Consider the following 17,519-nt stretch of genomic DNA (forward strand, 5'->3'; position numbering starts at 1 on the left):
TCTTGCCAAGTATAGTCAATTATAGGTATTGACCCGACTGTCTTTCTTGACTGTTGTTTAAAATCAGAAAGAGAGCAGTCTGTTCGGTTTTCAACCATCGGCAAGTGAAATCTGGCTGCAGCTCTGTCCATTATATTATGGAAACCTCCAATGTCTTCAGGAGGTGAGTCTGAAGGGCGACGAGGAGAAAGGGACTTTGTGGGTACTATTCAGTCATCCCCTTCATCAGTAGGCAGAGGAGGCTCATGAACCTCTACTTCCTCAGGCTCTTCTTCAGAGGTAGTAGGATCATCTCTGGGAGGCAGAGGAATAATGTTAAGTGGCCTCAGTCTGGGAATGGCCGGAGGTGGTGGTGGTGGTGTCAGAGGTGCCACCGGTGGAGGTGGAGGTGGTGGCACTGCTATGCGGTCCTCTTGAGGAGGAAACCTCCTTTTGTGATCCGCTAACATACTCTGTTAATCTCTTAAAAGGGCTGGACACAGTTGAGCAGGTTGCTGCCAAGGTCGCTCATAGTATCTGTATTGATGATATTGTGTAGGAAGGACTGGATATTGTTGACAATATTGCTCTTCATTGTAATAGTCTACGTCTTCTTCCTGACACTTCACATTTGGTTCACAAGGGCTACGAGCAGTCCCAAATGGACCATCATTATCCTCATCATCCCCAGTGTCTTCCACCTCCAATAGATGACTTGGAGGTAGTGGAGAAATCTTTGGTGTCCGAATTTGATGCTGTGTAGGCTGCAAAAATGGAGTCAACGGGCCCGTAGACTAAATTGGAATCTTCGTCGACAATTCTGTTGTCGAGGCCGTCGACGGTGGAATTATTGTCGTCGACGGAGTCGTCGTTCACGGTGGGATTGTCTTAGACGGAGGAGTTACCGTTGACGATGCAGCTGTCGTTGATGATGAAGGGGCCAGAGACGATAGAGTTGTCGTGAATACTGGAGATTTTGTCGAAAACAGAACTTTCGTCGACGTTGTAATCTTCGTCGACAGTCTCGTCGACGATGGAATTTTTGTCGACGTTGGTGTCTTCGGCGACGGTGTTGTCAATGATGAAATCTTTGTCAGCAGTGGCGTTTCTGTCTACAGAGTCGTCGTCGATAGAGGTAATATCGACGGTATCAAACTTTTAATACTTGCTGGTGAAGTAGTCAGCGCCGTCGACGGTCTCGACAGCAATCGAGCTGTCGTCGTCGGTGTTGACGAAGTAGTAGGCATCAATGGTGAACTTGACACTGATGAGGACTTATGACTTACTTTTTTGGCTGGAATGAATGGAAGATTCCTGTTTTTCCTTAGATGTCCTTGAAGAATGAGGGAAACTTATCTCTAAGGAGACCTTATGCTTTTTCTCCATTGAAAGATTTTTTGGTCAGATGAGAGAGTTTTGAATGTTTCCTGTTCTCTTCACGCTGACCTTCAGGCGACCTGGGCCTCTTAGAAGTCGAAGAGGATGTGTCACTCTCATCTGATTAAGCTCCCTGCTTAGCCACAACAGAAGTCTACCCTCTCTGTCCTTGAGGGTTTTTGTGGGAAAAATGCAGCAAATCTTACACTGTTTTGCCTCATGGTTGGGATAGAGGCAATAGATGCAATCCTTGTGGGCATCATCCACGTGTACTCTCTTCTTTCCACAGGATTTACAAGCTCTAAATAATCCTCTTTTATCAGACATTTTTCTATAAATAGAAATAAGACTTATCTCAGAAAGTTGAAGAAAAAACTGTGTGGAGCTCAGGGAGACTCCATTACTGATAACGTGTGGTGAAAATCTGAGGGATTCAGCCTCTCTTGGGAAGGTTATAGAGGGTGCTGGGTGCTAATTGGTTGTTGTTTAAGTTTAGACCTTTTTTAAAAAAAAAAAAGGAGATTGATACGTTATTGAATACATGGATAACTCCATGATAGCCTATGTAAGTTAGTATTTACTGCTTTGTTATATGTGTAGTGGGACTCCCACTTAGACTACAGGGAATGATTCAGGCATGTGAATCTTTGAAAGATAGCCCTATACTGGATAAACTGCAGGCTCCTAAAAGTAACAGTGTATTTTTCTTTGCAGCTTTTGCACTTTTAACCTGACAGACACCTTTTCCATACATTTTTCTCCCATGGTAGGTAGGCAATAGGTTATTTAGGGTAGAGTAAAGCACTGCCTTCAGTCAGGTGCTGCACTGTGGTCCTATTCTATTCAAGAATGCCAATTTACAGTTCAGAAACATTCAGTAAAATCAGGCCTCTCTTGCTATTAATGGAGAGGCCACCAATGTATGGACATTGAGGTGCCTATCTCCATCTAAAGATTGACTTTAATAATTTGAAGAGAAAGTGTTTCAGGGTCCCACAAATGCACAGAATTATTCTACGTTTATGACTATCAGTGAGGATCTTACGAGGCAGAACCACACATCTAGTGTTTCAGCCCCCAGAACACCACCACAAAGCACTTTCCTCTGTTGAAGACCCAAGTGGAGAGTGGAGCTCCATTTCAGGAAATGTGTCGGCGCCCAGGCATTTTGTAAGTCAAAATACAATGCATCCTCAATATAATAAGAAGGCAGCAATCGGTCCCCTTCCTCATTATCATCAGTGTCGTGGTGGACTGTGCTGTCCTGCACTAGGTCTGAATTGGAGCCAAAAAGAGTGTGAATACTCTGCAGACTGAGGTTCGTGATTCTGAACCCGTTCAATAAAGGTCATCGTATCTAGACGATTTTGGTATCAGCGGACCGCAAATGACGAGTGCGGTATGTACGAGTGTTTTCGTCATAATCGATCTATGGGAAAACTACGTATTCAGGGATTTCGTTCGAACCTACGGGTTCCATTTTGTGGTTGCCCTCACATAGGCCGATGACTGCGGCCGAACGAGTCTTTGGGACACGTACACCTTTAGCTGACTTTTGTGTGACCTGTACGAACTGACTCCCTTGCCCGAAGCTGACCTTGTTGAGCCAGTTCCTTGTTAGGCAGCTGGTCAGATAGAGATCAAAGAGCAGGACATTGCTGAGTTTATGGTACATGCACACATCCTTCTATCTTGCTTATCATCTGTTTCTGTTCCTTTCTTTTTATGGCTTAATTATGGTTTGGGTTGAGGTCCTTTTATTTTGGGTCCGTCCGGCCTGTCCGAGCAAGAATGTTGGATTTTGCCTAGTCATTTCTGGTGGGCTGGACAACCGAAAGTGGGTTTGTCGTTATGCGATACGTTTGAAATGTCACCATGTGATTGGTCCGTTTGTAAATAATTGATGCTAGTCAGGAATGTGATTTTTGACATAAAAGATGATGTTTCGCTCTATGAATTTGTGCAGTCTATAGCGAACCACCCGTGTTGTGCTTCGTAGACCTCTGTTCCGGGTTGCAGCCAATAAATTTGGTCTTTGACGTCACCTAGAAGTGTCCCGTGTCTCTGTTTGCCAAGGCAGGGGAACTCAAAGACATCGGGCGTTTTCCCTGGCGCCGCTGGGTTCTAAAACCCGGTTCTTCAGTTGGAGCCCTAAGTGGGGCGACTTCAGCGGTACCGGTCCAAGCCTGAAGATCGTGAGGAGCTTCGTGTGAAAATTCTGGAGGAAGGCCTGCCACTTCATCGACCCCTGTATGTCGTCGTGGTCCGAAAGTCTTTACTGCGAGGTTCCCCGCTTTCCGACGGCTACGAAGGACTGCTGCCCTGACTATCGCCCTGTCTTAGAGCCATTAGACGATTTGTAGTGCTAAACAATAGACGGGTCTTCTGGCGACGGCATCGACATTTCAGTTAAGTATAAGTGAAGCGTCTCCCACTCCTTAGTTTTGTTTTGGGTATCCCCTTGGGATCTTTGATTTTGGACTTGCAAGCCCCAAAGCCGAGGGACTTGTGTATTCGCGAGACTATCGTCTTTGATATTCCCTTGAAGTTTGAAGCTAGACTAGTGAGCGAAGATGCCTGGTCTTAGCAAACTTGGAAAGATATTTTGTTGTGGTTATAATAGGGATTCCCGATTGGAGGACTCGTGTCCGGTGCCTCCGATTGGAACTCCGACTTATGAGCTCTATTTAAAACATGGTGTGGGCCCTATCACGTATAATGAAGTATGGATTAGGTATACCAGGAAAGATGGTGTCCTAAAGTGGCCCCGATATGGTAGCTTTGAAACTGAGATTTTAGATAATCTAGAAGTCAAACTGTTCAAGAAGAAAGCCCGGCCGGCGATGTTTGACTCGTTCCGCCTTTGGCGAAAGGAAGCCAAACAGAAAGAAATTAAGTTAGCGAAGAGAAATAAAAGGGAACAAGGTATGTCAATGGTGCAAGCTGCTATATAGTTTAGGGATAACGAAGAAGAACAAGACAGTGAGCAGTTGCTTAGGCAACGTAAATTGGCGATAGATAAGTGCTATCCAGCTTTGCCACCTCAACAGCAAGATGAAAAGAAAGACCTTGAGAAAGATCCTTTGATGGCACATTTGTTGAGTTCGCCACCCCCTTATGTGCAGAGTGCTACAGCACCTCCGCAACCTCCGGTTGCTTTGCCTCCTGTGGTTCTACAACAGCCAGCTCCTCTTCAGTTGGCTCCTATTCCTTTGGTGCAGCCTTCTCAAGGGCCGACGACTTTGCTACCTCCTTCGTCTCCAACTCCTACGCCTGTATTATCTACTCCTTCTGATACTGCTCCTATGCATACTTCTGCTCATCCTGTTTTTCCTCCTGTTCTTTTGTCAACTTCTCCTTCTGTTAGACAAAGAATGACTGATACTGTTAGTGGTTTCTTTTCTCCTCTTTTTGGGTCATTAGGTAAGACCCCTGTTTCAGAGCGTAAACAATTGCGTAGTCAATTGCCTGGTCCAGATGAACGTTCAGTATTGGATCATTTAGCGCGTAAATGGGTTACTTACCCTTTGCAGAATAGTTTTGAGTGCGTTATGGATGTTTTCCGTCAATGGGAAGCACCGACGCAGAGATATGTTTTTGGGACAATGTGTGCTTTCCTTCGTGAAGAATGGGAAGATGGTGAAATGGGACGAGCTCTGCCTGAGTTGTTCCGTCTACAGTCTGAGTTTGCGTAGGGAACTATAGTGGGTATTGATGTTGAGAAAGCAGTTGCGACATTGTTGTCGTTTAGGAGTGAGTCTCCTTCTAGGTCGTTGTTTGAGCCTGATTCTTCAGTTCGGAGAAAGGTGCGACAATATCCGATGAGAGAGGTTCCCCCAGTTTGGAGACCGGGTGATGCAGCTGCTAATCCAGCTATTCCGCCTCACTTTCAGCGTGTTTGGGTACATGTTCCATGGAAGTGAGTTGAAGTTTTGGCCCTTAAGCAGTCTTTGCCTGATCCACGTAAAAATCCTGCAGGGTACTATAAGGAATTATCGCAGACTGCGGTTTCATGTATTATGAATTTAGCCAACATAGACATGTTGTTTGGGAATGTTGTTCCACAGCCTATATGGGGAATGATTCGTCATACGGATCATGCGCAAGAGTTAGGCGATTCATGGGCTAATATTGGTGCTGCAGCTGCTAGACAAGTTGGTGGTGCTAAACCAGAGGCTTTAGTTGCAGAACTCCCTGGTAGGATTGTTAATTACATGAAGACTTTAATGCCTGCCGTGAGTGTTAATTGGGACAAATTGTCTGCATGTAAGCAGAAGAAAGACGAAAGCGTGTCCGACTTTTTCACCAGGTTCGAAGAAACGTTTGTCGACCATAGTGGTCAGGACATGTGTACGGAGGTTGGTCAACGGTTGTTCGTTGACAAGTTTGTGCATAATTTGCTTCCCGAGTTGTGCAATAAGTTGAAGGATTCTGAGAGTGCTTGGGCTGTTTCATCGTCAGCGCAGATTTTGGCTACTGCACAGTACTACGAGAATAGAGATAAGGACGAGAAAGATAGAGCCGACAAGAAGACTAAAGAGTTAAAGCCTACGGTTCTTTTACAGCAAGTGTATCCGCCTCGTAATAATCAGCGCGATTATCAGAAACCTCAGCAATATCAGAGAAACTCGCAAAGGTTCGAGTCTTCTCAACAGCGTTTTCCTGTAGGCCCTAATCAGTGTGCGTATTGTAAAGAAGAGGGTAATTTCAAGAATAGTTGTCCGGTTCTGTTGCAGCGCACGAATAGTGCTTCTGGTGTGAGAGGTCGAGGTGTTCAACAAGCTCCTAGAGGTAGAGGACATGGTGTGTTTCCTCAGAATGCGCGTTCCTTGCCTCCACAGAATTATATGAATAGCTTTGATCAGCAGAATGGTGCGTCTGGTAGGACTGCTCAGTACTATGCGGACGATTACTATGTCGAAGGTAAGAATATGGATGGTAATGATTGCTAGGACAGCCGTAGACAAAGAGAGGGAGTTGTTTCAGTTCCAGTAGATCAGAATGGACCTTATGTTAAAGTGATTGCATCAGGTGTGTCAGAGCCTTTTCTGTTGGATACTGGTGCTGCGAAGAGTTCTATTATGCACTCTAAACTCCCTGGCGCACCTTTGTCTTGCTTAACGAATGTTTCAGTAGGTTTTTCTGGCGCCCCGGTTACGAATCCGATTTCCAGTCCGTTGTCTATTTCTGTTGGACCTTGTGAATTCGAAGCACCCCTTATTCTGACGACAGGTTGTGGTGAGAACTTGTTGGGATTAGACTTGTTGAAAAGATTGTATGCGACGCTACATTGTTCTCCTTGGGGAGTAGAGCTTACATTAGGTAAGAGAGTGATCTCTCCGATATATTTATCTAACGATAAACTTCCAGTTGAATTGTCTTCTCTCCCTGATTCTCTTTGGGCTACTGGTCCGAACGATGTGGGTCTTTTGGAGATTCCGCTATATGTTGTGACGTTGAAAGCGAATGCTAGATTGCCACGTATTCCACAATGTCGAATTTCCAGTGACGGTGAAAGAGCACTTTTAGCGATCATCTATGATCTGATTGAGAAAGGTGTGATTGAAGAAACAAGAGGTAACGTGTGCAATAGTCCTGTTTTGCCTGTTCTGAAAAGAACTGATTCTTCACAGCCTCCTGTATATAGGTTTGTGATCGATCTTCGCGAGGTGAATAAGATCGTAGTTCCGCAATTTCCAGTTCTACCTGATATCACTGCTTTACTGACTTTGATTCCGGCTTCAGCCACGTGGTTTTCGGTGATTGACTTGAAGAATGCTTTCTTCAGCATGCCGATTGCCGTGGACAGTAGAGATATTTTTGGCTTCTCTTTTGGAGGCCGAAGTTTCCGGTTTAAGCGCGCTCCTCAAGGCTATTGTGAGAGTCCATCGATCTATAGTCAGGCTTTGAAAACACAGCTTGATTCGATTGTTTTGCCTGATGGTGCTGCCCTTATTCAGTGTGTTGACGATCTGTTAGTTGCGGCTGACCGTGAAGAGATTTGTAAAGAGGCTACTTTGTCGTTGTTGCGTCATTCGTCTGATTTCCATCATAAGGTTTCTCTTTCGAAGTTGCAATATTGTCGACAAGAAGTTACCTACTTAGGTCACCTCCTATCGAAGGAGGGAAGAAAATTGACCCCAGAAAGAATTCAAGCGATTGCGAAAATGAGTGTGCCTACGACACAGAGAGAAGTGCGTGCTTTCCTGGGTATTATATCGTACTGTAGACAGTGGATCCCCAATTTTTCTTTGCTTGCGAAGCCTTTGATAGCTCTTACTGTTAAGGATACTCCAAATCCTATTCCTTGGACTGACGAATGTCAGAAGAGCTTTTCAGAATTACGCAATGCGTTGTGTTCGGCTCCTGTGTTGGGTACTCCCGACTACAGTAAGCCTTTTACATTGTATGTCCACAAGAGAGAGGGATGTGCATTGTCAGTTTTGACACAGCAGATCGGCGATAAGCAACGTCCATGTGCGTATTTTTCGTCGACTTTGGATCCGGTAGCTAGAGCGTTGCCGAGCTGTTTGAGAGCTACAGCAGCAGCGGCTGTTCTCGTTTCGACAGTCTGCTGGTTTGGTGATGGATAATACATTGGTTGTGATGGTTCCACATGCAGTGGATACCTTGTTGAATCGAACCAAGACACAGCACTTAACTAGTGCTCGGTTGTCAGGTTACAAATTGACACTCTTAGCGAATCATGTGCACATAAAGAAATGCAACACGTTGAATCCAGCTACGTTGTTGTCGATTTCTGTAGAGACAGATGTTATTGAACAGCATGATTGCTTCCTTAGGACAGAGGAAGAAACGAAAGGGAGGATAGATCTTAGGGATACTCCTCTTCCAGAGTGTGATGGTACCTTATGGGTTGATGGTTCGTGCTTTAAGCTTCCGAATGGTGATACGACTGTGGCATATACTGTTACGACTTTGCACACGATTGTTGAAGCTGCACGTATCCCACATAATTCAGCACACGCATCAGAGTTGATTGCATTGACAAGAGCGTGTGTGTTGTCGAAAGGAAAACGAGTGACTGTGTATACCGATAGCCAGTATGCGTTTGGTGTGGCTCATAGTTTTGGACGTTTGTGGAAAGAACGTGGGTTCCTGACTTCGCATGGAACTAACATTCAGCATGGTCAGTTGGTGAATGAACTTCTTGAATCTCTTACTTTGCCATTGCAAGTTGCGATCGTGAAATGCAGTGCGCATAAGAAAATTACTGATGATGTTGGTCGTGGTAATGCGTTTGCAGATGAAGTTGCGAAAGAAACTGCGAGAGATGTGATGAGTCGAATGTATGTTGCGGGTCCGGCGAGATGGGTTCCGGATAGAAGTATGTGTGTAGATACGACTGAGAGTGTGAAATCCATCCAAGCTGAAGCTACAGAGAAAGAGCTGAATGAATGGAGAGAAAGTAAGGGTAAATTGGATTCGAATGGTTGTTGGATTGAGTTGTCAGAGCATCAGCGATGATTGTTACCCGATGCGTATGTACTTCCAGTGGTTATGATGGCTCATGGAATGGCTCATATTAGTGTGAAAGGGATTTGTAAGTTGTTAGCTTCAGTATGGCAGAATGCTGGAATTCCTAAGTGTGCAGAAAACTTGGTTAAGAACTGTATGGTGTGTTTGATGTACAATCCTGGTAAGGGAACTCCAACTCCAGCTGGTCATTTTGCTCCTCCAACGTATTCATTCGAGGCTTTGCAGCTAGATTTCATCCACATGGCGAGGTGCAACAACCTGAAGTATGTGTTAGTGGTTGTTTGCTCTTTTTCGAGATGGGTGGAAGCATACCCTTTGAAAGATAACACTGCCTTGTCCACAGCTAAAGCCCTTATTAAGGAATTTTTCCCTAGGTATGGTTTGCCGAGAATGGTCTGGAGTGACAATGGGAGTGAATTTGTGGGTCAAGTGATGAAGAGAGTCTGTGATGGGTTAGGAATCCGCCAGAAATTCCCCGCTGCAAATCATCCCCAATCAGCTGGTCTGGTAGAATGCTATAACGGCACCCTTAAGCTAAAACTAGCCAAGATTCAAGCAAGCTCTGGTCTTCAATGGCCTGATGCCTTACCGTTAGCACTCTTGTCCACGAGAATGACTGTGCATTCACGAATGGGACTTAGTCCTTATGAGGTCGTGTTTGATCGCCCGGCAAATATATGGGGAGTGCAGCGGCCGACAAAATTCAGTGAGATAGAGCACCCTGTGTTGCTTGATTACCTTTATGAATTGACGGATAAATTGCGTGTTTTACATCAACACGTTCATGATACCTTGCCACAAGCATCTGAAGATCCAGGACATGCTATCGAACCTGGATCGTGGGTCCTGATCAAGAATTTCCAGCGGACTAAGAACGAGCAGCCCCGCTGGATTGGTCCCTACTTGGTTCTTTTATCTACACGTTCAGCAGTGCGAGTGCACGGTAAAAAGAACTGGATCCACGGCGTACATTGTAAGAGGGCCCCTGCCGTACGACCGGTGGGTCCAGAAAGGACATCCTGACTCTGAGACTGAAACCGTGCCTCGTTTTCGGCCTTTTAGCGATGCCCGTTTGATTGGAACGAACACTGAGCGAGAAAGCGACGATCTTCTGCAAGAAGCTGTGCCTCCGTCGAATCGTTTGAACACTTCTGAACCTGAGCTTTTGTTTCGAGAACAGACATTGCCTGGCAAAGAGCGTTATAATTTGCGACCGAGAGTAGCTGGACAAATAAAGAAATACATTCTTTCTTTGCAGATTTTTTAAGGTTAAGCTCTCCTCCGAGGAACTGTTTTGATTTTTGTTTTTCGAACCACCATCCGGGTTCAGCTGTAGGGTCGCGGTGTCAAGTCTTTGAGTGCAAGCCGAAGACGTTAGGTCGACGGTTCTGGTTGGTCTAAGGGCGTTCCCTGGACTGACAGACGCATTCCCTAGCGCGGAACACCCTACTGCCGCGAACAGCACGATAAGAGGATGGAGTTTTTCGAGATGGAGAGACCTGTTGAAAGAATGAGCTTTAAGAGCAAAATCTGTAAAGTAATGAGCAGAAAACGTTTTTTAATATTGTGTTTGTTTATGCTGTTTAGTTTAATTATGTTTTTAATTGGATATGTGACATTCTCTTTTCAAGTGATGTTCATGCCCACTACACAACCTATGCCTCCTCCTACTGTTTCTTCACATTCTTTTTACCCTCTGCCCGAACATGAATCTGTTAGGAGAATGGAATTCGCTAATAATTCCTTTGTTCAGCTTCTTCACCAACACCAGTAAGTAGTGAACACGACAAATTGTTGGGTGTGTGGCCTTATGCCCCATACTACTGATAAAGGTATTCCTTACCTGGTTTTGCCTTTTAGCTACAATGGTTCCGTATGGGCATACAGAACGATGTTCATCTATGCTTGTGAAGTCTATCCCCTACGTTCTGTGAAAGATAGTCCGAAGACAAGTGCTCTAGTCAAGGGTATAGTCGACATGATTAGAGGAATTAGTTCCTATGAGACTATCCTGAGAGATGAGACACAAGCATACATTGGATGGAACGTGACTGGATATGGAGTTAGTCTGAGTGTTAACCAGCGAGCGAAAAGATCCCCTCCGATTTAGATAGTGCCCCATCAGGGTCATTATAGTCTGCAAGGTAATGGCAGGAATCCGAGAGCTCAGTTAGGGAAGGGTATGTGTACTGAGACGTATGTTTTTGAGTCCCAGTCTTCCCCAGCGTTTCTAGCAGCTAAGGGTACCTATTTCATCTGTTACGATAGAGCGTATACATGGTTGCCCCCTGATTTCTCCGGCGCATGTTTTGTCTGGTTCCTGTTGCCTCCCACACATACAGCTGCGGCAGATTACCACAAGGAGAGTTGCTAGAGGTGTCTTCAGTAAGGAAGATACCGCAGGACAAGAATTGGGAGATTTTCTGAAGGGTTTTCTGCCATTTTGGGGACCTATGGCTAACAGCAGGAACATTCGACAGTTGACGAGAGTGGTTGAGTCCACCATAGTCAAAACTGCCGGTGCCCTTAGTAACTTGACTGCTGAGCTCCAGTCGGATCGCCTTATGACTCTTCAGAACAGAGTTGCGTTAGATGTCATACTTGCAGATAGAGGAGGGGTATGTAAATTGATTCAATCGAGCTGCTGCGTTTTTATTCCAGACAACGCTCCGACAGTTTTCCAAGCCATTTCCAAGCTACATAAGATCTCTGAGTCCATACATGTGGACGAAGGAGATTGGTCGTTGATGGGATGGTTTTGAGGATTGTTATCCACGTGGGGATGGAAGATTCTGATGGTCATTGGGATGATCTTAGCTATCCTTTTCTTGTTCTGTCTCTGTGTACAGTGTGCTCCTGCTATTTGTGGCCTTTGTGCTACTTCGTGTGCGAGGAGACCTGTCCAGAGAGAGTTGCTAAGTATTAGGATGATGCTACAGCAATATCTTGATGATCTGATGAATATAGACCTGGATTCAGACTGACATGGGTTTGGGTTCGTTGCCTATGTAAGGGCAAAAGGATGGTCTGAGGTTCCGTGATTCTGAACCCGTTCAATAAAGTTCGTCGTATCTAGACGATTTTGGGATCAGTGGACCGCAAATGACGAGTGCGGTATGTACGAGTGTTTTCGTTATAATCGATCTATGGGAACACTACGTATTCAGGGATTTCGTTCGAACCTACGGGTTCCATTTTGTGTATGGCAGCCATTTTGTGGTTGCCCTCACATAGGCCGATGACTGCGGCCGAACGAGTCTTTGGGACACGTACACCTTTAGCTGACTTTGTGTGACCTGAACGAACTGACTCCCTTGCCCGAAGCTGACCTTGTTGAGCTAGTTCCTTGTTAGGCAGCTGGTCAGATAGAGATCAAAGAGCAGGACATTACTGAGTTTATGGTACATGCACACACCCTTCTATCTTGCTTCTCATCTGTTTCTGTTCGTTCCTTTTTATGGCTTAATTATGGTTTGGGTTGAGGTCCTTTTATTATGGGTCCGTCCGGCCTGTCCGAGCAAGAATGTTGGATTTTGCCTAGTCATTTCTGGTGGGCTGGACAACCGAAAGTGGGATTGTCGTTATGCGATACGTTTGAAATGTCACCATGTGATTGGTCCGTTTGTAAATAATTGATGCTAGTCAGGAATGTGATTTTTGGCATAATAGATGATGTTTCGCTCTATGAATTTGTGCAGTCTCTAGCGAACCACCCGTGTTGTGCTTCGTAGACCAGCCAATAAATTTGGTCTTTGACGTCACCTAGAAGTGTCCCGTGTCTCTGTTTGCCAAGGCAGGGGAACTCGAAGACATCAGGCGTTTTCCCTGGCGCCGCTGGGTTCTATAACCCTGTTCTTCAAGACAGTCACATCAAGGCAGTGGTCTAGAATTTGAATCTGGTTGCATGACTACTGGTTTCAGTTTCGAGATTTTGTGACGAGTGCCAGTTAGGGGTTTGATACTAACGATGACATCAGATTACTGACAGGCGCCAGCAGAGTTAGCATTGATATGGAACACATAGGTATGGGGATTTGCGAAGGAGTACAAGTCCATACCAGAGTCATTATGAGCCCAGTAATAGGTTCAAGGAGGCAAAGGGCTCTGCTGGAGGGGATTTCATGTCACCAGAAGTTCGACTCGAGATCCTCTGCAGCTCCTAGAGCCTCAAAGTCGCACCAGAAGCAGCCACATTCACACCAAAAATCTATAGCTTGGCCTCTATGAAGGCAGCTATTTGCTGCCTGGTCGACCATGACACAGAAACTTAGGGGCGCATTGAGACAAATTGGGGGATCAGTATGGACCCAGGAGACATCTGGGGAGAGCAATCTTTAACATAGCACACTTGCACCTTCTCACTAAACTTACAATAGCAAGTGGGGTCGCTTGCTACTTATGCCTATGTTTGCGCCGAGATATTAACTTTTACTAACTGGAAGACTTCAAGTGGAAAGTGGCCATTTGCAGGAGCAGCACTTCAAAAATGTGATCAGGCTTGTGAACTAAAATGTAAATGGGGCCAATGCTTCGACCATGACCTCTTCCTATGTTCTCTGATTCAGAGATTATTTGCAGAGATTATTTTCCTGGTCACGAATAGGATAAATGTTGGTACACTTGTTCCAATTAAGAGTCTTGGTCTCAGCCTAAGCACCACAGAAATACCTAATGTGGATCTGTAACTGACATCTGCTCCCTGCGGTCTCACCACAGCTTGAATCATGTCTTTTTTAATAGGGACATTGTTCCCTGGCACATCACAAAATGGGTTTCAGAGTCGTCAGAAGACAGATAAAGTTGGGAGCTGAGGTCTGGATTTACATTGATAAAGAAACAAACTGACGTCAACAGGCAGGGATGTTGATTATATGTGGCTCTGCTCTGTCACTTCTGGAGCAGTATAGAGTCACCATGAGCCGTCAAGCATTACTTACCTGCATGCAGGAGAATTGTTGAAAGAATTTTACCGACCCAGTCTGGCCCTCTGGTATATTTTAAAGGGGAGAAATCTAAGTTTAGACAATTATCATCAGCCACTGCTTGCACTATCTGGTAGAGGTAGATCCTCTTGAGTAACAGAAATTCACATAATAAAAAAAATTGCAAGATGCACAGATTGTCTTCAACAGACACAACCAACCCATTCCGAATTTCTACATTCACAATGTGACCATCCAAGTTCCCAAACCTGCCCCATGAACTTAAAAACTTTAAGAACCCTGATATGTTGCTCTAAAAGCCCCCATCTTCCCCCTAAACACCCTCATGTAAGTCTAGTACCTGACAGAGATTGCTGCCGTAGCCAGAAACATGAGATGCTTTAGCTTGAAATTTCTTCAATGAAAACATTTTAAGGAAACCGCTCCATACCACATTATCCCGTATAGGTTTCTGGAGCAGGTTCCTCACCATCATCCTACAAAAGAAGGAACTGTTATAGAAAGAACTTCACACTGTATGCGACAGACATCAATAATGAACACATATTTTACAGTATTGGCATACTGAAAAGACCCACACATGTTCCAGCTAACCTTTATTTCAAAGCAAGGTCTGGGGATGCCTTCAGAAATATTTCCCCTAGGGCAGATGCCACTGGAGCCTTTAAAAAGCCTTGCTTATATCACCTATCCATACTGTATTATTGTTAAGAGAAGAATGCCTTCTCTGTTACAACAAGTGCAGTTCGGACAGGTGTATGATTCAACTGTTTAGCAAAAAGCAATGAAGAGCTATTGTCTAAAGATAAAAGGACATTTAGTTTTGGAGTGCACCAGTAGATTAATTGCTGCATACATCCCAAATTAAATGGTCTAGGACCTTTTAGAAGTCTCTACCTAACTAACTGGCTGGAAATATATTCCTTGTGCATTGGCAGAACTACAGTCTCTCCTTTTTACAACCTGCACTTCAAAATAGTGTTAGTGTTTGCATTCTTAACAACTCTCACTTTTAGGAGGTAAGGAAAACCGTGCAGCATTGCATGTTGCTCTCAGGGATAGAATACTGATGTACATGTAATTTTTGTTGATGATCAGAGTTCTAGTGTTGGGAGATCCTCCCACCAGCTCCTCAGGTTATGTAGGGGGGTGTATCTGTAGTATGGCCAACAATAAGAATGACTTTCAAGTACCTGTTTCTCCAAACCACCCCTTCAAGGAGGAAGCTGGTCTTCTCTACATAGCGCTCCAAATAATGCAGCACATTCCTATCATACACCTTGCTTTTTTTCTCTCATTTGTCACTGATATCCTCTGCACAGGAAGACCCCTGTTCACACCTGTAATTTTCTGCTTCATCAACACATCCTTCATTTATTATCCTACTGGCAGGGACGAGCCTGTTCACAGAGATCTACAGGATTTCACTTTACAGAGCTGACAATATAGCTTGGCAAATTAAATGCTTGCTGCAGACATCCAAATTAACCTGAAGTTCACATGTTAGAATCCCAAAAAGATCACTCAAAACTTTCATCATACCAATGATGACGGAGTACCATTAAATTAGGAAATAGTAACAGCTGCTAAAGTGCTTAGAAACTGCAAAAACTACAGTCTAAAGAGCTATATAATAATATTGTTTCCTCATCAAACATTTAGCTCACCATAATTAAAGCAAATCTTTTTTTCTTTTTCATTTCCAGTGAATTAATAATGTAGTATAATTGGTAATCCTGAGAGGAAGGAGCTACTCTCTACTCCATTTATTGGCCCATTTACCCTTTCCCCAGTCTTACCAAGTAATTATTGGTTTTAACTATCATACTTGCTTCCGCGTGGCTTGTTTTGCATGCAGTCTTATTTACATTTGTATATCTAATTTCTTGAATATTCTCTAATCCTTGCTCTCTATCTGTATTAGCTGAGATGAGGGTTTTAAAAAAAATATATAATTTTTTCATACCTGTCACTGCCAGGTACATATTTCTCTGAATTTGCGATCAAACCTAACTCTGTATTTTCAGCTGGGCGCCTTCTTGTCACATCCTGTGCACTCTTTCTGGAGGTGGGCTTTGATGTAGAAGCATCAAGGTGTTCAGTCTCTATTAACAAAAAAAGAGTATATACCTTTTTAGGACAAAGCTACAGAATGTCCAACTGCACTCATTGAGCTAATCTACCGGTTCACTGTCCTTCTCGAGTGACTTAGCATCAAGGATTCATACTTTAGCTTGCATGATATGCTTTCCAATAATACAGATCGGGAAGAAACTGAAATTTTGACCATATTGGAATTACAAGTTTTGAGATCAAACCTCTACCTTTGGAGTTTCTTGTGGACACATTTCACTAGTGCAAGGCTGGTAGCATTTTTCTAAGGAAAAGTGCTAAGTGCTCTGTGTGAGGGAAATGAAATGTTTCTTACCTGTAAATACAGTACTCCAGTTCGGGTAGCCTACATATATTTACATACTAAAATTAAGAGTAATCAGCACAAGAGCAATGACAGTGATTGCTGGAAATAAGTCTTACCTTAAGCAAACAGGTTTCAAAACACCGCCTGTCCCTAGACTCTGTTCTGGATTATACTTTGAGGCAGGAATGCTTGACTGAATACACTGCTTTTCAAGGAACCAGTCTGCAGGTTTCTACCAAGGGTATTCCAGCAGAGAAATGATAACTGCTGCTGTGCCACAGGTAGAGTGAACTTTCACTCCACCAGCAGTTATAATGAGCTATAGTAATGCGTAAAGCAATTGAACAACAAAAGTCATGCCTGGTTTGCTCAGCCTAACGTGCCAAAACAGTGGCAAAAGTCCTTAGGCTGATATTTAATTATCAAGCGTGTAAAGATCTTACAGTTGTAGCACATGACTGTGGGGAAAACAGTAATCAAAAAATGTGCTGATTTGGGTCAAAAATAGCATGTACTTCGAAAAAATCTTGAATTTGTCCCAAGGGACATACAGTCCTTGAAGAAATGTAGGTGGTGCTCTTTGGTGGAAAACGCTTGGATTGCATTAAAACACCTGGCTGAGGTCATAATTAGTAAGAAGGAAGCTTCCAAGAGATATATTAAAAGCCCTATGAATGGGCTTGGAAGGGGCCTTCAATAAGACAGAGGATTCTGTATTACATCCCCATGATGGGCAATGTTTGACATTGGTGCAAAAGTTTAAAAACACGCCCAGTTACAAAATCCTAGATTATCCTGGAAAAAAAGAAATGGGGGATTCAGTCTTTTAGAATATCTTTAAATGGACATGGGCAAGATGACGACCGGGTTGGATGTCTTCCTCGGTCCTCCGCAAGGGGTCAATACCTGCGTTCATCCTGTTTGGCTTTCTAGCTCGATGCTTCCCTGCATCGGCCTCTGATGTTGTAGGGGGGCCCTAAGAGCCAGGAACAATATGTGAGAAGTTGGCCTGATATATGATGCTCACTAGTTCTAGTGATCACCTTGTATCAGTCCAAACAACCCTCATGGTGATTGGTTGTAAAGTCAACCTTATAGACCAGATATCCTAATGGTAGCATGGACAAAGCAGTCTTAGGCTAAACTCTTTTGGCATGTGAAGCCAGCTGTTTTACCACATATAACCTCTTGAATACCAAGTGAAAGGACACCACATAGGTTGTTATGAAAATAAATAATATATTTATAAACTAACATACACCTCTGAACTCTTTATGAGATCAGAGGGCTAAGCACATGAC

General features: G+C 44.0%; 1 protein-coding gene across 2 annotated transcripts in view; it reads right to left on the minus strand.

Annotated features, from left to right (window-relative positions):
* SPOCD1 (SPOC domain containing 1) overlaps positions 1-17,519 on the minus strand; it is a 1,145,204-nt gene that overhangs the window by 251,530 nt on the left and 876,155 nt on the right. For both annotated transcript variants that reach the window (XM_086958641.1, XM_086958642.1), the window contains exons 11-12: positions 15,766-15,904; positions 14,140-14,275 (exon numbers count right to left, since the gene is read on the minus strand). In XM_086958641.1, the coding sequence (XP_086814767.1) occupies positions 14,140-14,275; positions 15,766-15,904 (275 nt within the window). The remainder of the gene's footprint in view (positions 1-14,139; positions 14,276-15,765; positions 15,905-17,519) is intronic.

The sequence above is a fragment of the Lissotriton vulgaris genome, chromosome 2_1, assembly GCF_964263255.1.
Source record: "Lissotriton vulgaris chromosome 2_1, aLisVul1.2, whole genome shotgun sequence".
In the NCBI taxonomy this organism is placed as follows: domain Eukaryota; kingdom Metazoa; phylum Chordata; class Amphibia; order Caudata; family Salamandridae; genus Lissotriton; species Lissotriton vulgaris.